The sequence below is a fragment of the Lycium ferocissimum genome, chromosome 10, assembly GCF_029784015.1.
Source record: "Lycium ferocissimum isolate CSIRO_LF1 chromosome 10, AGI_CSIRO_Lferr_CH_V1, whole genome shotgun sequence".
NCBI classification, from domain to species: domain Eukaryota; kingdom Viridiplantae; phylum Streptophyta; class Magnoliopsida; order Solanales; family Solanaceae; genus Lycium; species Lycium ferocissimum.
Genome location: NC_081351.1, coordinates 38,718,621 through 38,742,020, shown reverse-complemented (window position 1 = coordinate 38,742,020; position 23,400 = coordinate 38,718,621). Strand labels below are relative to the sequence as shown.

The following is a 23,400-nucleotide window of genomic DNA, read 5'->3' as shown; positions in this document are numbered from 1 at the left end:
ATTAGGTGATCTTTTAATTCTCTTTTCCAGATGCCCTCTACTAACCTCTTCACTTGACAAGTTTGGGTTTTTCATATCGTTTATATCAGTGGACATAAAGAAATGAACGAATTTCTACTTAGAAAAAAAATGCAAAGTAATACACCTGGCCATAATTACCATATATAATGTTAAATCTCCTAAAGTAATTGACAGAAACACAATTCTTCTATGTGAGACAGCAATTCCAATTTTTCTTTTTGAAAATGAATATGTAACGAATAAACAAGGGTAGTCCGCACGAATGCCCTATCTTGGGGTGGTCTTTAATTATTTCCCCTCAAATAGCTAGTCTTTAATTTTTGTCCTTCGACACTTTAAGTAACATAAAAGTGGCCGAAAAATATCCCTGACATGAAAAAAATAAAAATAAAAAGTAATTTGGATTTGTGATCTAATTTCACAAGACAAATTTTCATAAAGTAGAAATGAAGTTATTAGGATAATTGACTTTGGACAAAGATATAGTTTCTATGTAACTTTACCCGACAAGGCATAGTTTCTATGAAACTTTATTTTGCGATTTTTTTTTTTCTGACTCTGCTGGGGATTGAACCCAGAATCTTTGGTTTTGTAGACTAGCGAATAAGGATACTTTGATCCACAAATTTTCATTAAATGAGTAGCCCGGACAAAATTTAATGACCAGCAACTTGAAGGACAAAAATTAAAGACCAGTCCGTATGAAGAACAATCCGCGCAAAAAATTGAATAAACAACCATTAAACAAGTAAAATTTACTTGGCATAGGCTTCCATTATTACCTATTTATGGAACATAACTAAACTTTTCAATAATTATATTTAGTAGCTAAAGTATAACATATTTACTCCACATAGCTAATCATCGATAACTTTCCACATTTTTTTAAATTTAAGCCAACAAAAACGTGCCTCTCTCTCCTATCCCACTAACTTCACGCCATTATTCACAATATCCCTAAATTTTCTCCAATTTCAAATCGTTTTATTTTCTACAACTTCCCTTTGTTATCTCTAATTAACTACTCATTAATTTTACTCATGATTCAAATCTAATTCCCAAAAAAGGTAAGATTCTATCTTGATTTTTTAATTTTCACCGTGTATTTAACCTATATTTTTTATATTTTTTTTTTCGTTTGAATCGGTAATGCAACTCTAAATAATTAATTATCAGTGGTTGTTCTTGTTTTTTGCTTAGATTCAAATGAAATGAAAGCTTCTACCTATCAGAAATAGAGGTATAGAACCCGAATTTGATATTCCTAATTTTCTTCGGGAATTTCTGAAACGCCATTGGCTAAACTTATCTTGAGAATCGTTAAAAAGAATTAACGATCCTAGGCGTTCGATTATGTTGATTCGAAAAAATAGTGAAAAATCAAACGGAGAAACAAAAAAGTGACAATTTAATGTTAAGGGAAAAAAATTGCTAAAGCCAAACATAATGTGGATGAGGATGATGATGCAGAGGTATATATTTATCTTATATTTTCAGGTATATTTAGTTCATTTTTTTTTTTCGTACGGTTATTACGTATCCGTTAATTAAAAATCTATTTTTTATGTGCAAAGTATATTTTCTCTTGTTATTTTTTTTCACATGTTTCTTCGTTAAGTCGTGTTTATTGTTCTTCACCATGTAATTTTTAAGATTTTTAAGTATATTCGTGTGTATTTTGTGTGATTATTACGGATACGTAAGTAAAATTTTTGATCATTTTTTTCGGGGATTGTGGTGTGTATGTGGCTTTTGCTTTCGAATACTTAAACTTTTCATCAAATTCGATGTGCAAGTATGAGATACGGTCACTTTTGCGACTATAGGATAAGTCAAACAACAATAAAGTGATAACGAGCAGCCTCCAAGACCAATTAGACCAGCAGTTGATTACGATGCAGTTGATAAACAGGATCTTGATTAGGCCACCAAGTCTTTTGTGTTTTTGATTTTCATGTTGAACAATAGCGTAGTTGGTTGCGACTTTTGTTGCTGTTTTTTAATTTTGGACATATCGTTTCATGTGCAGTAATGTTTTTTAGGATGATTAATGTTGAACACCACCTTATGGTTTTTATATTGTTGTTTCTTTCAAGTATGTTATTTTTTCAATGTATACATTCCATTTTTCATTTTCTGTGAAATGTATTCATTTAACAAAGCAGTATATCTAACCAGTTAAATACAGTCGAAATATACATAAAATATATCTGAGATATATTTCATAAGTCCATTTTTTAATGTACAGTGTGTTACAAAAGTTAAAATTTCATCTAAATACATATCAAATATATGTAAAAAATATATGAAATATAGTTAATTGACAGAAACGTAATAAGATTTATATACCGGATGTGACAAAATGCAACTAAAATATAGCCCAAATATATACGAAAAACAAATATTAAAAAAAATTCACAAGCGAGTTTAAATTTCGCTATCTTTTGAAGGAATTAAAGTTATCTTGGACCGCGATACTTAAACAATGGATACTTGGCATAAAAGATATGCGGTCTTAAATGGTCTTTTTGATAATTCCTTCACAAGTTTATCGCTAGTCGCATAAAAGTTTGTCCATTAAAAGTATGCCCGACACAAATTTGTAAAGGAATTACCAAAGTTATAAGTAATATACTTATGCAAATTAAAAATATAACTTTGACCGGTCCAAATAAAATAAAAAGTATGCCCCCACGCATAACTTGCTTTGTGAAGGAATTATCAAAGTTATCGGTGATCTTTCGCCAAATCCGCCATAAGGCATGGTATCGGGTCCGCATAAAATTTGTAATTCCTTAACTAATCATTGAATCTTTTATTTTTGGTTAAAAATATGAATGTACTTTTTTGAATTCAATTTTTTTGAATTTGTGTGTATTTGTTGAATGAGATATGGGATCGGATATGGAATGGGATGATATTTGCGTGAATCGGGGAACAATAAACCGATTTTAATTTAAATTGGAACGATTTTGTTTCCATAAATATAATTTCGGTTAAGCCGAAAATGGAGATAAAATTTGTAATTCCTTAACTAATCATTGAATCTTTTATTTTTGGTTAAAAATATGAATGTACTTTTTTGAATTCAAATTTTTTTGAATTTGTGTAATTGTTTGAATGAGATATGGGATCAGATATGGAATGGGATGAACAATAAAACCGATTTTAATTTAAATTGATTTTGCCCAAATATTTCCGCTATATTTGCACTATATTTTAGTATACCGTCGACAGCTAAATATAGATACATCCTATTGTAAATATATAACATGTAGTTATAGGTTGTTAGAATGAGCTAAAAAGTAGCTGTTTATGAAAATTTTACATTAAACAATGGAGTCGTTGAACACTCATTAGTATGGGCCCATTATGTGGCCCAACGTATTCACATTCCTATCCTAAAACACTGCTAATGACAATAGGGCCTACAGAGGTGCAGCCAAAAAAGTGGGCCGTGTAATAATTTTGACCCACTAAACAACACATATCATCCAACTCATACATTATCCAATCATCGATGCGAACAAAACATTTGCCAATTTGGAAACTTTCCCAAAATAGTACATAATAGACAAAATGTATCCCATGTGCTTACAATTTTTCATTTGAAGAGAAAAGAAATTGAAACATTATGAGCAACTAACATTTAAATACAACGAGAAAAGCTAGCAATTTAAGTTTCAAAAGAAGTGCTAATTAGAGTTAGCTAATCAGAATAGCACAATTTTATCCGGTCCTTTTTATTTTCTGCTAGAGTTCTTCTCTTTACTAAAAGAGATAAATTCAATGATTTTAGGGACCCAATCCGTATCAATTGCTTAAAAGTGATATAAATGCACAAATAAGAACAAATTTTCGTTGTTTCTATTTTTAACAAAAGAGTGATTTGGAGTTAACATGTATTGCTTATTTTAATTTCCTGAGATTAGTCTTACGACGTGATTACGGAATGTTTTACCTTAAAAATTGCAACTAACGTATAATACTTGCATAGAAGGATAAGCCTTAAGAGGGGATGTTCGTGTGTGCTGATGGTACAATAATCTTTTTATTAATAGTTTGGAATGACTATTCTATTTAAATCCTGGTAGTTAGCACAATAATTTACTTGTCACGCCTGATATGGAATTTTTCCAATTTAATTGAAACTCTGATTTTGTCTTCAATTTTAGTTAAGAGAATTACATGCACATTTTATGACACTTGTGTTTAAATAGCCACGCAACTAAATCGCAACTAATTACCAACCACAGTTGTCACACTTGACACTACAAAGAAGCTAATATTTTAAAATAAAATTAAAAACATGACTACAAATCTGGGAAAGTTTCTATCAGAAAACCATTGATAATTTGGGATCTTCAACAAAGATCGATGAAAAAACAATTTTCATGGATCCCCAGATTCTGTCCGAAGGTGAAGAGATTATTGGGATGAACAAATATCTCAAGTTTGAGTATTGAAAATAGAGAAACTCTTTACAGGATATACTTACCCTTTAATGGATCCTATAGAGTATAATTTGTTGGACTGGTTAATTTCGGGTACTAGATGATTCTGAAAAAATATAACTTTCACAAACTGGAAGAAATTTGGCAAAAGCAAAAGCAAGACTAGCTTCATGGCGTAATAGAATCATAAAATCAATTCACTAATTACCCAATAATAAACGTATAATATAAGATAACTTATTTCATAGGACATACTGTATATGTCTCTTCCCTTTACTGAAAAAGAATTGTAGTTTTTGGTAATTTTAATTTGTGAAATAAATTACTGTTTCCAAACAAGTTTTCATAATTTTGAAACAGCCGCACAGGCATCCAATGGAACCAATTGACAAGTCTCTCTCTAACAGCAAGTTGGTCAATCCTATACTTTTGAACGACATAACCACTTTGTTTCCTTCTCCTTTTCATGTTCTTATGGGTTTTTTTTTTTTTTTTTTTTTTTTTTTCTTTTCCCCCTTGCATTTTTATCAGAGTTTTTTTGCACCATATGGCCTTTTTCCGAGGTCACTCTTTAAATTTATGTCCCCTCTTACCCTTTGGCCAAATAAGACCTATAAGAAACAATTTTTTGGTGCGGATTGTCCTTCCAAGGCATTGGCCTTTAATTTTTGCCCTTCGCTTAAAAAGGTGGCCGAAAATACCTAAGGTTTTGAGTTCGAACCCCTGCTCAGTAAAAAAAAAAAATAATTTCGCAAGGCAAGGCTTTGCAAAAAGTTTATCTTATGCGGCAGAGTTTGCCTTAAGGCATAACTAAACTGTGTCTTATGCGACGGACGTTGCCTTAAGGCATAACTAAAACTCTGCCTTATAAGGCAGAGTCTGTCGTATCCGGCAGACTTTTAGTTATGCCTTAAGGTAAAGTAAAGACAGACTTTTCGCAAAGCCTTGTCTTGAGTATTTATTTTTTATTTTTATGGCTAAGCCAGGGTTCGAAGCAGAACCTCAAGGTATTTTAGGCGAAGGCCAAAAATTAAAGACCACCCCCAGAAAAAGGCAATCGTGCAAATTTCCCTCTAAGAAATAGTTGAACAAATATTTCTTACAGGCAAACTTAGTTCGCGAGGTTAAAGACTCAAAGCGGCACCAAAATTTTAAAGAGTGGCCTTGTAAATATCCAACTTTTTATAAGAAGAAATTATAACCTTGAAAATGGATGGTTTTGAATTATTGAATCCGCTTGCCCCAAGAGCAATTTTTTAAAATCAAAAGTCAAAACTTGTTAAACTTGAAGTTTTCCCATAGAGCAATTGAGGTCAAAAGTTCAAGGCCACCAACCTGTAATGTTATTCTTGTAAATCATCCCTTTTTTACCAAGCTTTTTAAGAGTCATATGGTGGGTCAACGAACAGGCCCAGTAACATCTTCGGTTGGCCCAGCCCAATCTTTTCGTAGCTGATATGGTTTTACAAAAAAATTCAGAATAAAAAGAAGTTGAGTCTTTTTATAAAGACTCAATAATTAGACAATTAGTTATGGAATACTTGCTTGGATTGCTTGACATGAAATTTAACTTAACTTTGTTGTGAAGATACAAATTTTAATATAATCGCACCAAAATTATAGAAAAACACACCAAACTTCGATGGACTTCTATCAAGGCAGAACACTTTTTTATGTTTAAACAACAGAAAGATAAAGTTGCAAAGATCGTGTTTATCTGTTAGCGATTTTTAGGACTGTAATCAACAAATTCAATCTAAAACGTAATAAGCATTGAAGTAGTTACAGTCCTGAATAATTAAGTTCATTCTAACTATTTTCCTCATTTACGTACACTCTTTTCTTTACAAAGAAAAAATTTCTCCTAGTCTCCTTCATGAAGATGTTTTCCATTTTGACGTGTATTTTGGCCACATGGGCTGTGGTGGCTGTAAACGCACAGTCACCGGAGAACGCGCCATCGCCATCACCATCTTTACCTTCTCCCGCGCCAACGGCAGATTGCTTAACGATTATGATGGATATGATGCCTTGTTTGAATTTTTTGGAGGCTGGTAGTGATCTCACAATGCCGGATGCTTCTTGCTGTTCAGGGTTTAAACAGGTTAATTCTTTTTAGTGAAATGTTATAGTACAAGACTTACATTACTAGAAATAGAGAGGTTTTTTTCCATCGAATGATAGGAAATTTGTGTTATAAAATATGATTTTTCTCACCTTATTTCCACTGAACCAGCTCACAAAACACATGGTAGGAAACAGGTTCCACTACTAGAAAAAAGAGGTTTTCCCACCGACATTCAGTGAAAAATTTGTGCTATAAAACATGATTTTCCCACCGAACAATATCACTGGGAAAACGCATGGTGGAAAACAGGTTCTCACTAAAACGGTGGGAAACTTCCTAATCTTTCCATGTGAAAACTCTACTATTTAGGTTTTTCCACCTACATTCAGTGGGAAATAGCCACTGAAAATTTTTCATTGGGAAAATAGTGATTTTTTTAGTAGTGTTCTCATTGAAACACCGGGAAACTTCCTAATTTTCCGTGTGAAAGCACTACTATTTAGGTTTTCCCACGGACATTCAGTTAGAATTGTCACTAAACATTTTTCAGTAGGAAATTTCAGTGGATAAATAGTGATTTTTTAGTAGTGTTAGTATCAATACATACATGTAATAGAGGTTCTACACAATGTATACGAGTTTAAGTTATATACATCATTTGTATAATTTTTTACAAGAATTTTTATTACTATCATGTCATCTTTACCTGCATATTTTAAAGTGGCGTATATATAAATATTCTTTTTGAGCAACTTAATAATGTAAAAATAATTTACACTGACAGTGTATATAACTTGATCTTTGTACTTATGATTTTTAATACGTCTGCCTAAATAAAAACAGGTATTGAATGCGGATCCTGATTGTATATGTGTTGCTTTGGCCAAGAGTGCAAGTTTTGGTATAATTGTTAACATGACTCAAGCTGCCGCTTTGCCTTCTGATTGTGGTGTTTCTGCTCCACCACTCAGCAATTGTAACAGTGAGTCCTAATTCTATATGCCACTTCAAAATTATTTTTTTCTTGCTTTATTTGACCTAGGTGGCTACTTATTTATATAATTGTATTTATTTGTTAATGTAAAGCTATGAGTATTTAACCTTAAAAAAATAGATAGAGAGGAAAAGAACAATAAATTGTGAGAATGTGAATAGTTACTTTTTTTCTTTATGAATTTACATATCAGGGTGGAGATTTATGTATTTGACTCTTTTCCTATGCTTTTGATTTTTCTCTTTGCATGCAGGCACCACCCCTCCTAGTGCCTCTCCTGGTATGTATCTAGTCTCATAGTTATTTTCGTCGTTTAAGTTTTTTTTTTTTCTTTTCATCAGTGTTCTTAATTGTTTGGCTGGATTTCTGTCATTAAATTGATCTTGGTAGCATAAATTATTGTATTGTTAATATTGGAATCTATTACTTTTATACAAGGGTGGACCTATTTGGGGAGTCAAACATCTCTTTTTTTAACTTAATTTCAAACATACATTCTTCGAGTAATTTATAATAAAAGGGAAAAGCTACATGGGCATAAATTACTAATTTGAAAAAGTTCGAAAAAAAAACCGTAATAAAAAAAAAAGAATTATTTGGCTCCACTGCCCAAATAAGTCGATCCTCGTATAAATTGGAGCGGAGGGACTAGTAATTTTAGGGGCCATTAACTATTGATAGCAGTATTACCAAAGAATTTTAGTCATATTTTTGTCAGCTCGTCGACCATGTGATCAATTATATTGTTTGAGTGTGTATATATATATATATATATATATATATATATATATATATATATATATTACTATTATATATAAGAGGGAATGTGAGGACTTTTGTAGTCCTCACAATAAAAATTTTTCTTTTTCATTAATTACTTTTATGTCCTAATTTTATTTATTTAAGTCAATTTTTTTTTTTTTTGTTTTTAAAGTCTCAGCTATCGACACTTTTGTAGTCCTTAAAAATTTTCAAAAAAACTTTTTAATTAAAAAAAAAAAATTTTGTTTTGTTTTTCATTTTTCAAAAAGTATCAAATAAGTTTTTCGATTTTTACGATTGGTGCTCGATATCCGCATTTGAGTATAAATTGGAGGGGAGGGACTAGTAATTTTAGAGGGCTAGCCATTAACTATTGATAGCAGTATTACCAAAGAATTTTAGTCATATTTTTGTCAACTCGTCGACCATGTGATCAATATTATATTGTTTGAGTGCGTATATATATATATATATATATATTGCAATGTCTTTTCTTAGTCCATTAGGCCCTTTGATAAAAATAAAAATAAAAAGTAGTTTCTTCGTCCCACTTCACGTGAGATGGTTCAGAATACAGAGGGCTAAATTAATTTTATGGTGTAAATTTAAATATATAATTTTTTAAGTTTTTTGAAATAAAAATAACATATTTAGAAAGTACATGAAAAATACTATTTTGAGTCACAAAAATTAACAACTCAAAATATTTAGAAGGCATGTGAACTTCTCGCGCTCTCTTCTTTTATCTAAGTGACAAGCCTTTTAGCCACCAGTGTGGTATCATGAACTAACACCCAGCATGGGTGTGTTAGCATTTCAATTTGGAAATCTTGACAAGCTTTTTAACCATCTCAAAAAGATAAATCACTTTAATTTCTTTTCATAATCAATATTTTTTCTTTATCTCTATCACCAGATAATCCTCCATCACCAGTTAATCCTCCAACTGAACAACCAGCTGCATCTCCAACTTCAGAATCGCCTGCTACAGCACCAACTGTTGATGATGAAGCTCCAGTTGAAGCTCCTAATGCAGAGTCCAGTGACTCCACCATTAATTTAACTGCTTCCTTCTTAACGCTTCTTGTTATAACCGCAGCTTCCGTTGCATTCTCTATTATTATGGTAGCATAATAATTACATTCTCAATATTATGTAGCTTAGTTCTAGTGTTTATTCTTTGTTCTATTAGCTAGACATTTTTATTTATTTCAACCACTACCCTTTTCGTAATTAGAGAGATTTATTTTTTCGTAATTAGAGAGATATATTTTAAGTGTCAATTACTAAAATGTTACTAGTACTTAATAATTTGGTAAAGATGAATCTTGATACGGGTAGTCTTGTCCTAAATATTCAAAAGTACTTAGATTTGGGAGAAGTTACTTTTTTCAACTTCTTCAACTGCCCAAAGCACTTGTTGCTTTACTAAAAGCTTAGCCAAAAATCTTTATTATTTCTAAGATTAGTGCAATTTTTAAATAAAAAATACGCACTTTTGACCTTTCAAAAACTTGATCAAACAGTTTATATATGTGTTCCTCGTCCCTGAGTTTATTTACCTGGCTAGGTGTAAATTTTTATTTTTGAAAGTCTAAGAAGAATCAATGTTGGAATCGACAATCAAAAATCAGATCGCTTGAGTGTCATGCTCCTAACCACGTCGTTTTTTGTGGGAAAGAGGACCGACTAATTAAACAATACTAAAAATTAGGAAAAAGGTTCGCAAACAAGATTGAGAGTTACTTCCAGGAGGAATAACAAAAAGAGAAAAGGAATAAATTAAAGTGAAAGAATATAATGACCATAGAAGTTTGTGGATATGACTACTTAGATGTGGTATGAACAAAAATAATTAGGAGTTCCAAACTATCGATTTAACCAGTCTTGAACATTTTGGGCATACAAAAGAGTAGCATGTACGATGCTGATCCACACTCGTTAATGTTCTTGTTATACCATTCTTATTGGGAATATTTGTCGTTGTTTGACATAAAACTAGAAAAAAAGTTGATCTTCTAATAGAACTCTGAAATTTGCTGTATCTATACTTTTAAATGTTAAATTAGTTCACCAAAAAGGAATTCAAACCACTAAGAATTAGTATCAGACCAAAAAAAAAAAAAAAAAAAAAAAAAAAAAATGATCACACGCCCAGTGGGACTCGAACCCACAATCGCTTGATTAGAAGTCAAGCGCCTTATCCATTAGGCCATGGGCGCTGTTGTGCTTGTAGTGGACACAGAGCTTTATAGATCCATTAAATATGTAAATAAGAAAAACTAGCATGCTTAACTCTAGAATGCAGGAAAACTCATACTACTAATTTATTAGACTAACAATTTTCATTTCACTCTTTTGAGTCATATCCCATTTACCTTCTACAATGGGACAACAGATAAATCCCCTCCCTTGAAGTTAGTAATGGCTAAAATGAGCAATGAACACCTTTCCTCTCAAAAATGAAAGTATATCCAATACTTAGTATTGTTTCAAAATGAGTAAATTCCACGTAATTCCTTTAATCTTTTTAGGGAGGAAAAATGTATCCTTCATATTTTGTATGAAAAAAAAGAAGATGAACCCCTTTGATTTAACATTTTTACTGCAGTTTTCAAGATCTTGAACTTGAACTATTATATAATTATATTTGTATCACCTGCAGGCTGCAATTATGGAGAAGGGGGAGGAGGGACCGAGGTGTCTAAACAAAATAGGACCTTGCACCTGTAAAAATAACACTTCTACAGACTACAGGTTACTAGTTAGCTTTTGCTTAATTCTCACTCGTTTATTTGTTTAAATCTGCTATCTTTTTTATTTTTTTTCAAAATTATTTTTATCAGTGATAATACAGTTGCTTACTTACCTTATTGATACAATGTGTTGTCACGATCCAATTCGTGAATCGTGATGGGACCAACACTGTCCCCCTAGGTAGGCGAACCATTCACAAATCATTTTAGTCATTTATAAAAGTTATGCGGAAATAAACAATAATTAAGCTAACAAATTCAAATTATACAAATGATAAGTGCGGAAGTAATAATAACCCCAAAATCTGGTCTGGACTAGTGGACGAGCTACTATTACATAGATACAAGTCTGATAGAAAGTAAATACAAATCTCAAATATCAATACTACTTCAGGAATGTAAAGAAGAGAGTTAATTACAAGGAAGAGTCTCCGGGTTGCGGATCTAGCCAAAGCTCACCCTAGAATCTTTGTCAAGTAGACTCAGATCACTCTCGACGACAGTAGCTGGAACTAGTAAACTCTGCACTCAAAAGAAGAGTACAATAAGAGTAGCATCAGTACAAGCAACACGTACTGAATAAGCATCATAGGCCGACTAAGATTAGTTCGCGCATATAAGCATAATATACATATTATTTTATGATCTCAAGAATAAATATTCAAGTCTTAGTATACGTTTAATTCATGTCTTACTACGTTGAAAAAATCTCCCACATAATTCACGCATGCTATCAAATTGTATAAAAACAAACTGATTTAATCTAATCGACAGAATAACAAAAGCTAACCTTAAAACATATGTAATTTTTAATCACGCATACAATTTCAATTATGCAATATGATATCATCATATCATTAATATCTACCCAATATTAATCAACAAGATAAGCAGGTAAGGACATAATACTCAAACAAAGTCATAAAATATCCCATAACCGAATCACCACCTAAAATGAAGCTTCTAAACCACAAGTCTTATCACAATAATCTCAATCGATAATCACAACCCAAGTTCTAACCTAGGAAGAGTCACTACCCAGCAATCTAACCCAGTTCATAATCAGATCCATGCCACCATAATAACACGAACCGACCATACCACATCAGAAATAAAGAGTCGTATGATGATGCGTATAATATGTAATGATGTGCAATGCAATGAATGCAATGCGCTGGCCAAATACCTCAAACATGTACACACATGCTAATGGTATTATTTGCCCAATAGTCATGACCTGTAGGGGACCCATGGTGTCCATGTACTACTTGTTCCGGAACTGACCTCGGATCACGAGCCCATAACTAGGCCACATCCTCACCCCCTGTCAAATGTGTCTTATATATATATGTCAAGATAGGCCACATCCTCACCCCTTGTCAGATGTGCCTTTTAAACATATACTGTATGCAAGAATGAGTATTCAAATATGGTTCAAGTCTAGAACTCCGAGAAATCAAATGCCAATGAAAATGCAGGTCACAATGCCATAAGCCCATTTATGATTGTTCAAAGCTTCAGATGTGCCAAAGTGCAAACGAAAGTCCAGACGTAAGGAATGATATTTTGACAATTCTAGTACCAATTAAGGGGCGAAAATCTACATTACAGCAAGCTGCCCCCTATTAGACCCAAAACACAAAGTGATCGTCTTCTAACTGCTGGTTTAATTCATCGAGAGAAACCTTTTCCCCTTCATATATTATGCTTTTGAGAAATCCCTAACTTTGATTCAATTCTTTCAAAACTCTTTTCAATTCGTTCACTGCTATACTTGATGTTACTAACACAGTGTATGAACTGAAGATTTGGCCGGAGGTTTTATTTGCTGGCTTTCTTTTTCTTTTTTTCTGGATTTTTTGGATTTTTTTTTTTCCCTCTTTCTGATGCAGTCATGCTTGCCACATCAGTGCGAGTGGTGTTCACACTCTTTAATTTGTGTGGAATTGTCAAGTAAGTGTCCAATAGGCACACTTTTAACTAACATTAAGTGCTCAATATGTTATATCCTTAGTTAAAGTGCCCAAATGGAATTATTCCACAATGAATTTACATCTAGCATGACACATTTCCACATGCATTCATGCCGGAAAAAGAAAAAAAAAACTGGAAACAATTGGCAATTTAATACAAACAACGAATTGCTTCTATCGTAAGCTATAACACTCAAAGGAAAGGAAAAGAACAAGAATTAAGAATTAATCATTTTCCACAGCTCATTTGTTCTTCTTGGCCTTTTGCTTATCTTTTTCTTTCTTTTCCTTGAGCTTTTGTGCTTCACGTTTTTTCTTCTCCTTTTCTTTCCTTTTTCTCTCTTCCTTTTCCTCTTCTTCTTTCCTCTTTTTCTCCCTTTCCTTTTCTTCTTCTTTTCTTTCCCTCTCTTTTTCCTTCTCCTTCCTTCTCTTCTTCCTCTCCTTCAATTCCTCCTTTGTAAACTCTTTCTTCACGTTGAAGCACATCATTACAAAATTATGATGTTAACTACCTACTTCGCCTATGTGATAATTTGGACTTATATATTTTCTGCATGGCTCTTTGTTTTTACCTATTGCCGGCCCCTCCGGCTAATGTCGGCATTTTGTTATCTAATTCTTGTAATTTATAATGTCAGATTATGTCCCTTTCTCCTTAAGGAAAGTTAAAACTATAAAGTTAAGGCTTTCGACAAACTCTGTCATCTCCAAGACAATCTTGTACGACCAACTTTCGAGTTTTACGTGTTGAATGTATTATGTATATAGCCAATTACACCGAAGACGCATTGATAATTATATTGAAACGAATGAATTAGGATTCCTTGAAATAATCATACATGATAGCAAAATTTCAAACGTCAGAAAATGTACATCGTTTTCTAGATGGTTGCAGTACTATTTGCCAATACAAAATTTACCAAATATGTTGGATAATATTTCTTCAGAGATATCTTCTCCGCTTATTTGTCCAAGGGCCAAAGCAGCTTCTCTAAGATCTATTGTCCAGAAATCGAAGGGCATATCTTCCTGAATTGACGACTTCAACCTCATGAAAGCCTCCTTGGTTCGAATAAGCTGCTCGCATTGTCTCTGAAAATAACATAACGAGAAACAGATATCCTTAGCGAAGAATTGCATTTCTTAAAGCCTTGAAATTTTGGATGGACTTTAAACAAAGGATAAGCTGCCTAAACAAAGACTTCGTAGAAGACGATAAAACAAAAAACACAGAACTTATCACAAAGCGCAATACTTTTAGTGAAAGAGCACTAAAATTTTATCACAGTGAAAGATACAATACCCCTTAGTATAGGTCACAGTGAGACCGCCTAGTTCCAACCCAAACAATAACCTATCGACAGTAGACAGAAAGGGGCCAATAGGGACTCAACCTAAAATTTGAAACAGAACAACAGTTCAAGGCTTCTGAAGTTGGCTATATGACACGTCTTCTAGACTAAAAAATAAAAAAAAATCTCAGAGAAACTAGTAATTCAGGTTGAAGGATTTCCCAAGCAATTCCAAGTTTCTTAGTAGGCCAGTTTGGTTGGACATTTGACAAGATGCTTGGAGGCAAACTGACAAATCACCGATTGTTGTGCCAAGAGTTGAACACTGCAAACTAAAAAGGTGACACCAACACCTAATAGTTTCATACTTGGTGGGAGGAAAATGGATCACCATTCACTTGATAACTTTGCAAAGAGAAAGATATACAAATAAGAAATTTCTTCTGAAATGACAGATGAATTTAGATTGATCTTGAGAAATATTAAGTGACGAGCAGTTTGACAACTTTGCAAAGAACCAATGGAAAATACAGCCTATCCATTTGTAACCTCACAAATCCATTTACTTGTGTTTAAGAAAGGATATGGATGAAGATGCAAACAAGAGGATTTTTCAGTCACTAACTCTTATTTCATCATTCACTCGTCCTCTCATTCCTTTTTTTGTTTTTGGGTGTAAAAGCTAGACAGTGGAGTATTACTACAGGAAGGGAGTGAGAACAATTTTATTTCCTTTCAACATCGAGTCTGAAGATTACTTTTACTTTCTCATTGTGATTTCACTCCTGACAGAAGGTTCGGAAATTCTAAGCAGATTCACATCAGAACGATCTAGCAACAAATCAGCAATCTCCTATTTCCTTTTACATAGAATTAAGGCATTGTCTACTGCGTCTTTACTAGCACCAGTCTATGTAATAATGTCACTACATGGCTCTACCTTATGCACTCTGAGAGAGAAAAAGAAGATGAGGAACCTAACCTGGTTGACTGTCCATCTGCGACCACCGACAGGGATCGTATTGAGACCCATAATTTCTATTATTGCTGCCTCAAGTTCTTGAATCCCTTGACCATTGACAGCACATGTTGGAATGTGCTTGTTGAAGGAGAAGCCGCATGTATTAACCCATTCATAAGTGTCGGACGTAGCACAGTCTATTTTGTTGATCACCAGAATCATTGGAGAGCAACATCCCAATGCAGTCTGAAACTATAGAAATAAACTTAATGTCAAATGTTTCTCTTAATACTAGAAAAAAATAAAAGAGCTGCAGAAACAAGAATCTACTGCAGCTCTCTAACGGTAATGGAACATGGAAGCTAAGTCATTACAGAGACTTTCTCCCATAAGTTCCAACATAAAGGAGAAAGAGTACAGTTTTCAATGTCATTCTGTTTTATAGAGAAAGGTGGAGTTCTATAGACGAACCTTTACATAAATCACAAATTTCTGACTTCAAAGAAGCAAATGTTAAATCAACGACATGAAGCTTATCAACACGTTTCTGCTACTAAAACTCTACAATGCATGTGATCTAAGTAAACACAGACTCCTTAAATAGCCTTGGGTCAATCTTACACTGACTGGGGTCCAAGTTGAGTCAAATACATGGAAAGGTGTCTCATTTGCCTAGGCCCTTATTTCAGGTATAGGGAATTGGGACAGAACTGAAACTTGTAGGATATGAAGAACTAGCATATAAAGAACCTCGGCAATTTATTATGAGCACTAAACTGTTCTTGGGGAGCTAAAAAACCTTATCCTTTCAGCTCCTCTACCTGCCTTCTTCTCCCGCAGAGCTCCTATAATTCGTAAAAGACCACATAATCTTCCTTAATATCCTCCTCAATTCCATTTCTTATTTATTTTGTTATTCAATAACGTTTCAAACACAACACAATACCTCCATACGGTCCTGTTTCAGTATTTTCTTATAATAGACTGATACTTCAAAATGCAATACCCACTTGCAGCAACTCAAATACCAAACTGGGCAACTTTCTTTAACTGTACGGACTCTCATTCTCCATGTCCCCTCTTTAGGTGACTCTTTAAGTTTAAGGAGGAGCTTACAGATGATAACTTTTGATCTTTATTGGCTGCATAATATAGAGCACACCAGCTTCCAGCAGTTGAAAAAAAGATTCATATTAGACTTAATTTGACAAACTCCGATTAATGGAAACCATTTATAACAAGACAAAGTAAAGCAAGAATATTTTTGTTCAACTTAACGAATATCAGATTAAAGAAGTTCATAGATCGGGGAAGAAACAAGTAATTCAAACAGATACTATTTCAGTATTTCATATTCAAAGTTAACGATAACATGAATGGAATAGCTTATAAACCTGATTCCTTTGGATTCTCTCAAGGAGCTTTGTATCCTCCAGAGTCCACCTCTCTGCTGCACTTATGGTCATTATTACGACGTCAGCATTTTTGGCAACATCTTCAGATCTTTCCACACCTGTGAACAGAATGCTAAGAGAATCAAATAAATAGAAACTCAACGCAGGTAGTTCATCTCAAATTTCATCGACATAAGAAAAAGAGGTTAGGGAACAATATCATTAATTGGGTTCAATTGAAAAAAGCCCCTCTACCTCCCAAGGTAGGGGTAAGGTCTGCGTACACACTACCTTCCCCAAAGCCGACTTGTGAGATTACACTGGGTATGTTGTTGTTGGTTCAAGAGGTATAGTGCTGAGGTACCATAATAAGGTACCATCATTTGGGTGGCAACTACATCCACCAAGAACTTTGACCGGAGATTCAACAGAAGAATGTTTATGCAAGGAGCGATGATAATTCTGACAGAGTGCTACAGTTTGGACATCTTCAATAATTAAGCGACATATGCAATTCGTTGGAGACACAATCATGCGAACTCTAAAAATGTAGTTACGTTACCGATCTAAATTCTTTAATTCTGCAAGTTAGATGAGAAAACCAATGTAGCAATGGCAGAAATACACTTAGGTTATAAGAAGTATTGAGACATCTGACTCTGGAATAGACCCCCAAATGCAACAAAAAAAAAAAAAGAACCATATTTTTTCAGGAAAAATTTATCTGTATAAGGAGCTGATAAATTGCTTTTCAAGGATAAATAGAATCTGGTTCATTAAAAAATTATCTATTCGATGACCAAAATTTCAACAGATAACAAAAATGGCAAGCTTCAGTAGTAAACATTGGAAAAGATATAAACTTGGCAAACAGAAAGGTCCTACCAATTTTTTCCACAACATCATCAGTCTCCCTGATTCCTGCTGTATCAAGAAGTGTAACAGGAACACCATGAACAGAAACATTGGCTTCTACAACATCCCGTGTGGTGCCAGCAATATTTGTAACTATTGCTCTATCAGTCTGCACGCTAATATAAGGCACGTGATTAGAAATAGATGCCAGTAAGATAATAACACAGGAAGCAGACAGTTCAAACTAGAGAGATTCTAAAGAATAGGGGAGAGTGCTTAATTTTTTAGGAAAATATTTGTCATGAAAAACGTTTTATAAATTTTTTTTTTTTGGTCTTGATACTAGTAGTGGTAGGGCGTTGATAGAGTATAGATCGACAATCATGTTTATATGTTCATAGAAGCAAGTTGAATGCAATAAGAGTTGCAATACTTGTAGAGGAAAATGACTTGCACTCCTAAGGACACAAGTTATTTCAGATTATGCGACAATTTAACGTGGACAATTATAAATCAGGGGATTGAAATGGCTCATTGTTGTTCTTTTGACTGTCCTATCGTTGTAGGTTTGGGAAGAAGTTCTGAACTGTGGCTTGTAGAGAAATTCACCGCCATCAAGTATCAACTGAGTCTAGCACAACCTATTGCTGGCTAAATGTATAGAATTTAAATTGTGAAACTAGCGATTCAGCAACTATATATACTTTCTATACCAAAAGGAATAAATGGTTCAATGGATCCCTGAAAATGTCTTAAGTAGCTATAATGGTGCAAGTCATATCCTACGCAAGAGCTGGCAATTGCAGGAAACTTCTTAGTATATGTTTCCAGTTACAGGTGGGATTTCTATTTACTGGTCAACATTTTGTTTCAGATTCAGTTGCTGATTTAAAAGTCTATGCCACTGTTAAGAAATAAGAGATGTAGTGCGATAACTATTCAGAAAAATAATCAAGTACGAGTATGAGATGGTAAATAATGGGTATATTGTTGGAACATACTTTGCTCCATGCATTAAGAAGGCTTGATTTCCCAACATTTGGTCGACCAATAATAGCAATCTGCAAGATATTCATTGAAAATCATTTTATCTTAATGATTAGGAAAGCAGATAAAAATTAAAAAGGCCATTCTTTGGAAGGCCAGCTAAACAGCTAGATGTGCCTTCAGCTATTCTCAAATCTATGACAAATTTAAGGCATGTATCCTTTGTTTTTCCTCCTTTTCAGGTTAATACTTAATTCTCAGAGACAACATCCACTAGCCTTGTACAAGAACTTGGTTAGTCTTAGTGCAATATAAAACCTGAAGTCCTGACTGCAGAAGCTTGTCATAGTTGGCAGTTTCCAGTGCATTATCCAGATCATGCAGCATCCCATATATTTTGTCCATAATAAAATTCAGATCTAGGGGTGGCATCTCGTCATCGAAGTCAAGACGAGCCTCAATTTCAGTTAGCAACTCCATACACTGAGTTCTTAGTGATTTGACCAAAGAAGAAAAACCACCCTGACAAAAAGAACACATCATTCAGCATAATTCCCCAGCACTAAGAAAGAAGGCGAAAACATAATTTCTAAATTTGTGCTTTATTGATGTATAGAAGGATCAATAACTCCTGTAATAAAAAAGTGATTTTACACAGCTGAACACCTCGATTCCTGCCAAGGCAGCATCTGCAGCCGCCACTGACTTGGCTGATATTAACTTTTCCACATTCTCAGCTTGAGAGAGATCCAAGCGACCATTTAAGAAGGCCCGAAGAGTGAACTCGCCTAGTAAAAGAGAGAACATAAAAAGAGGTGAGTTGAACAGAAAGACTCTCACCTCTTTTATGGTTGCTCAGAAAAAGGTGACAGTTGCAATGTAATCTGGCCTAGTAACTAAAGATTTGACAGGTCAATGCAATGAAACTATAGAATGATGTACAGACAAATGAATCTTCACAATAGTTCTCAAACTATAGAGACCAATTCTCACCAAAACAGTTAATTAAAGCATACAAGGATGAAGCTAACCTGGCTCCGCGAGCCTCGCACCAGCCTCCAGACAAGCCCTCAAAACTCGTTGAAGACACACTTCAGTTCCATGGCACTGAAGCTCTACCACATCTTCTCTAGTGTATGACTTTGGGGCCAGCATAGGAACCACCAGAACCTAAGCAAGAAAAACAAAAGAAAACGGAATTTAGAGAGAGAAAGAAGAAGAAAATTACTGAAACTATAAACCATGAATTCCAAAAAAAATATTCAAGCAAATAGTTTCAGACCATTATTCACAACGGCATTAACTTGGATGTAATTTTTTTTTCTTTCTGGAGTCTGGACATGTATTAGCACATTGATCACCTTTCTATCTACCTATCCCTCCTTTCTTACATCAAAATCTAGAAGACAATGCACCCAACCCATATGTGTATGTGACATCATGTATGAAAGTTCGCATAAATTCCACCATTGGTGCTTTCTTTCCCCATTTTTGTTGTCTCTCAAATAATGCATAAATGATAAACTTGTGAGAATTTGTCACTAACTTTCTCAAACAAAAAATAAAAGATAAAGTTGTGACAATTCAGAAACAAAAATAGGACGATCATACTAGAGCAGTAAAATTTGCATAAATTCTAGAAATTGATGCCTCTTTTTCCTCCATTTGGTCTCTTAAATAATGCACAAACGATAAACTCAAACTAATTTGGAGACAAGCACAGACAGATGATACTATCTCATTTGGGAAAAAGAATGCCAAAAAGTGCACTAAGATACCCTCCAACACCACCCCACACACACACACCCCCCCCCCCCCAAAAAAAAAAGTTCACCAAGCTAGTCCCAAAGTTCAGCAAAGTCTTCCTTGTACCAAAATAAGAGCCAAATGTATTTCATCAGAGGCACTCATTACCAAGCTACTTAACTATGACCAAATTTTCATGATTATTCGTGAATCTTTTTCTGAAGAACTGTTATACATAGAATTCAGATAGTAATATTATGAAAAGGAACTAGAACTAAATATAACATCCAAAAACTTGAATAAGTTCCTATGCGCCAAATTTCTCAATAAGGAAATACTATCTATGATGTGTGATAAACTTTAACAAGCTAAAAGAACATGTATAGGTAGCTAAAATAAACATGTATAGGTATAAGTACTTTATTTGTCACATATAGCCGACAAAAGTTTCCTTTGGAATCTACCTTTGGAATCTATAGTTGGGCATCCAAAATGCGATTTGAAGCCACAAATGAACTTAATTTCACGCAATTTATAATATGCAAGATTATAGGTACAAAAAAAAAAAGTATAGATACAAGTATAGGTACCTAAAAGAACATGTATAAGTACGAGTACTTTATTTGTCAATAAAAAATTCCATTGGAACCTATAGTTAGGCATCCAAAATGCGAGTTGAAGCCACAAACGAACTTAATTCCAAGCAATTTATAAACTAAGCAAGATTATCAACCTGTAGAAAAATTAATTACTTTAGTGTGTCTTTATCTTTTCAAGGTATAGGCATGAAACATATGTTGCCACTAGGACTTATAATAAGAGCTATACAACTGAAAGTTTTACTCTGAAACACACTCTCTTAGTCATTCTATAGACACCTTTCCGTAACCTTAACTAAGGGGTTATAATAGAATCAAAGGAATACCCAATTCCCCACAGGTATAAAACTAATAAGAACAGATAAAAGTACTAGAAATAGTAAGGAGAAGTAGCAAGGGGTAAATTCAGAACTGAAGCAACAAGGGCACCAGACTCTTAAAATCTCCAATGTAGTACAATTTACATGTCAAAACCAAAGAACAAATGCACCAAAATAAGAAGGGGAAAACTAGAGTTTCAAATTATACCTCATCAATCACATTCCCATTAGAGTCAGAAACAACACCATACTCTACAACATGGCTCTTAGGCCTCCACTCAGAGGAGCTCCTTTTCTTCTTTTTCACCTTGGGATGAAATACACGACCAACTATAGGCACTGCAGACGGACCAGATAGCCGAATAATCCCAACTGCAGCTGCTGGACCACCCAAAGAAGTGACAATAGCAGCAATGGTGCTATTATTCACAGCTGGATCAAGAGGACTCACTGTTGCAGACCCCAATAACCTCTCATCTTGCTTCAGAACAAGAGTACTCTCTGCAATTAAAAAGCATCGAAACTTTAGCACTAAAAACCAATTATTTCAGCACCATAGTATTCTCGGCAATAAAAATATCGAAATAGTAGCAGTAAAAACCAATTCTTTCAGCACCACAATATTCTCTTCAACAAAAAGACTGAAATTTTAGCATTAAAAACGAATTCTTTCAGCACTAGAGTACTATATTCAATGAATGGATTGAAACTTCAGCAGTAAAACCAATTCTTCCAGCACCACAATATTCTATACAACAAACAAAGATTGAAACTTTAGCATTACACCCAATTTTTTCAGCACCACAATATTCTATACAGAAAACAAAGATTGAAACTAAACCCAATTCTTTCAGCAACATAACATTCTATAGAGCAAACAAAGATTGAAACTTTGGCATTAACAATCAATTCTTTTAGAACCACAGTATTCTCTGCAACAAAAGATTGAAAATTTAGCATTAAAAAACAATTCTTTCAGCACCCCATTATTGTCTGCAGCAGAAAGATTGAAAATTTAGCAGTAAAAACCAGCTCTTTAAGCACATGCAATAGGAAGATTGAAATTTTAGCACTAAAAACCAATTCTCACAGCAACACAGTAATCTCTGTAATTCAAAGATTGAAATCTTAGCACAAAAAACAAAACAAAACAATTCTTTGAGTACTAGAGTAGTCCCTTGAATAAAAAGATTGAAGGTTCAGCATTAAAAACCAAATGAGTATATAAGAAGATGAAAGGAGTTACGTTTAGCAGTAGTCACATGAGGTTTGTGGGTAGATTGGGAAGAAGAAAGAGGAAACAGAGAAGAGAATCTTGAGTGAATTGGTATTGCCAATTTTGGGACAAAGGAAAAGGCTATGGAAGTGACAGGTAGGTGGTTTAGGAAATGGCGGAATGCAGGTAGCAAAGCCATTATTTGGGTTTTAGGATTTTGGGATGCAGACTGCAGAGAACTGATAAACCCCCCCTCCTTGTGTTTCTTGATCAACCCTTTCGTTGTCAATCACGTGTGTTGCACGTGACAGAGCAACAACAATGCTTGTTTTACTTTCTCCCTAAAATGACTTTCAGCTCTTGTCAAGTGCGAAATTGCAGGTTTCACTTGCTAACTTAATTAAGATTGACGTCTCCCAGTCTTAGATCTTTAAATTTGAATCTAAAATCATACATATTCTTGTATATGGAGCATTAATAGTTCATTATATTTGCATAAGTGGTGCACTTTTTGTAACTCCCAAATATTTAGTTAAAAATTTAACGGAAAAGGGCAAAAATGGCCCTTAACTATTAGAAAATGTCTAAAAAATATCCTTCATTAATTTATTTTGCTACAAATACCTCTCAATTCAACTTTTTGACTCATTTATGCCCTTTGACTAACGGTCAACGCTAAATTTTAAAAAAAAATTATATAAATTACACATGACATTTTATTACTAGTCCGGTACCTCCAACATATATTTACATATGCGGTTTGCAAATAAGACTTCCTACTATCTGTGTCTTTTGTGTGGAAAATCTATATTTTACTGGCTAGCAAGCCGTTCTTTTTCAACTCTCAACAATTATATTAGCTAGGCCAATATTCGAGGACCTGCTTCTCAATTTTCGCTCCTTTGTTTTGGAAGTTTATTTTTCACGAGTAGTCAACCAAGATTTGTGATGTCGTTTGCATAGTGACTTGCAACTAACCACTAAGGGGTTGTGGTAGAACGA

The 23,400-nt window shown here is 33.9% G+C and overlaps 2 protein-coding genes and 1 non-coding gene across 3 annotated transcripts; 1 reads left to right on the top strand and 2 right to left on the bottom strand.

Moving 5' to 3' along the window:
• Positions 1-6,146: 6,146 nt before the first annotated feature.
• Positions 6,147-9,433, top strand: LOC132034884 (non-specific lipid transfer protein GPI-anchored 4-like). Its single transcript, XM_059425222.1, has 4 exons — positions 6,147-6,579; positions 7,387-7,525; positions 7,791-7,817; positions 9,216-9,433. The coding sequence occupies exons 1-4, from the start codon at positions 6,352-6,354 to the stop codon at positions 9,431-9,433; spliced, it is 612 nt and encodes a 203-aa protein (XP_059281205.1). The 5' UTR covers positions 6,147-6,351.
• A 1,015-nt stretch (positions 9,434-10,448) lies between these two features.
• On the bottom strand, positions 10,449-10,521 carry TRNAR-UCU (transfer RNA arginine (anticodon UCU)). Its single transcript has one exon. It is a non-coding gene; the product is annotated as a tRNA-Arg (tRNA).
• A 3,404-nt stretch (positions 10,522-13,925) lies between these two features.
• On the bottom strand, positions 13,926-22,631 carry LOC132033774 (uncharacterized). The gene is made up of 10 exons (XM_059423849.1): positions 22,429-22,631; positions 21,391-21,683; positions 19,549-19,687; positions 19,184-19,305; positions 18,836-19,039; positions 18,532-18,591; positions 17,561-17,699; positions 16,676-16,794; positions 15,303-15,527; positions 13,926-14,120 (listed from the first exon to the last, which is right to left on the bottom strand). Exons 1-10 carry the CDS (start codon positions 22,595-22,597, stop codon positions 13,926-13,928), a joined length of 1,665 nt encoding a protein of 554 aa, XP_059279832.1. The 5' UTR covers positions 22,598-22,631.
• Between the last annotated feature and the right edge of the window lie 769 nt (positions 22,632-23,400).

Excerpts from the sequence above, each read along its gene's own strand:
- LOC132034884 (XM_059425222.1), top strand. The coding sequence starts at position 6,352 with ATGAAGATGTTTTCCATTTTGACGTGTATTTTGGCCACATGGGCTGTG. Across the intron at positions 6,580-7,386 it reads GCTGTTCAGGGTTTAAACAG|GTATTGAATGCGGATCCTGA; the intron begins GTTAATTCTTTT and ends AAATAAAAACAG. Across the intron at positions 7,526-7,790 it reads ACCACTCAGCAATTGTAACA|GCACCACCCCTCCTAGTGCC; the intron begins GTGAGTCCTAAT and ends CTTTGCATGCAG.
- LOC132033774 (XM_059423849.1), bottom strand. The coding sequence starts at position 22,597 with ATGGCTTTGCTACCTGCATTCCGCCATTTCCTAAACCACCTACCTGTC. Across the intron at positions 19,306-19,548 it reads TGCGAGGCTCGCGGAGCCAG|GCGAGTTCACTCTTCGGGCC; the intron begins GTTAGCTTCATC and ends CTCTTTTACTAG. Across the intron at positions 14,121-15,302 it reads GCAGATGGACAGTCAACCAG|AGACAATGCGAGCAGCTTAT; the intron begins GTTAGGTTCCTC and ends TGTTATTTTCAG.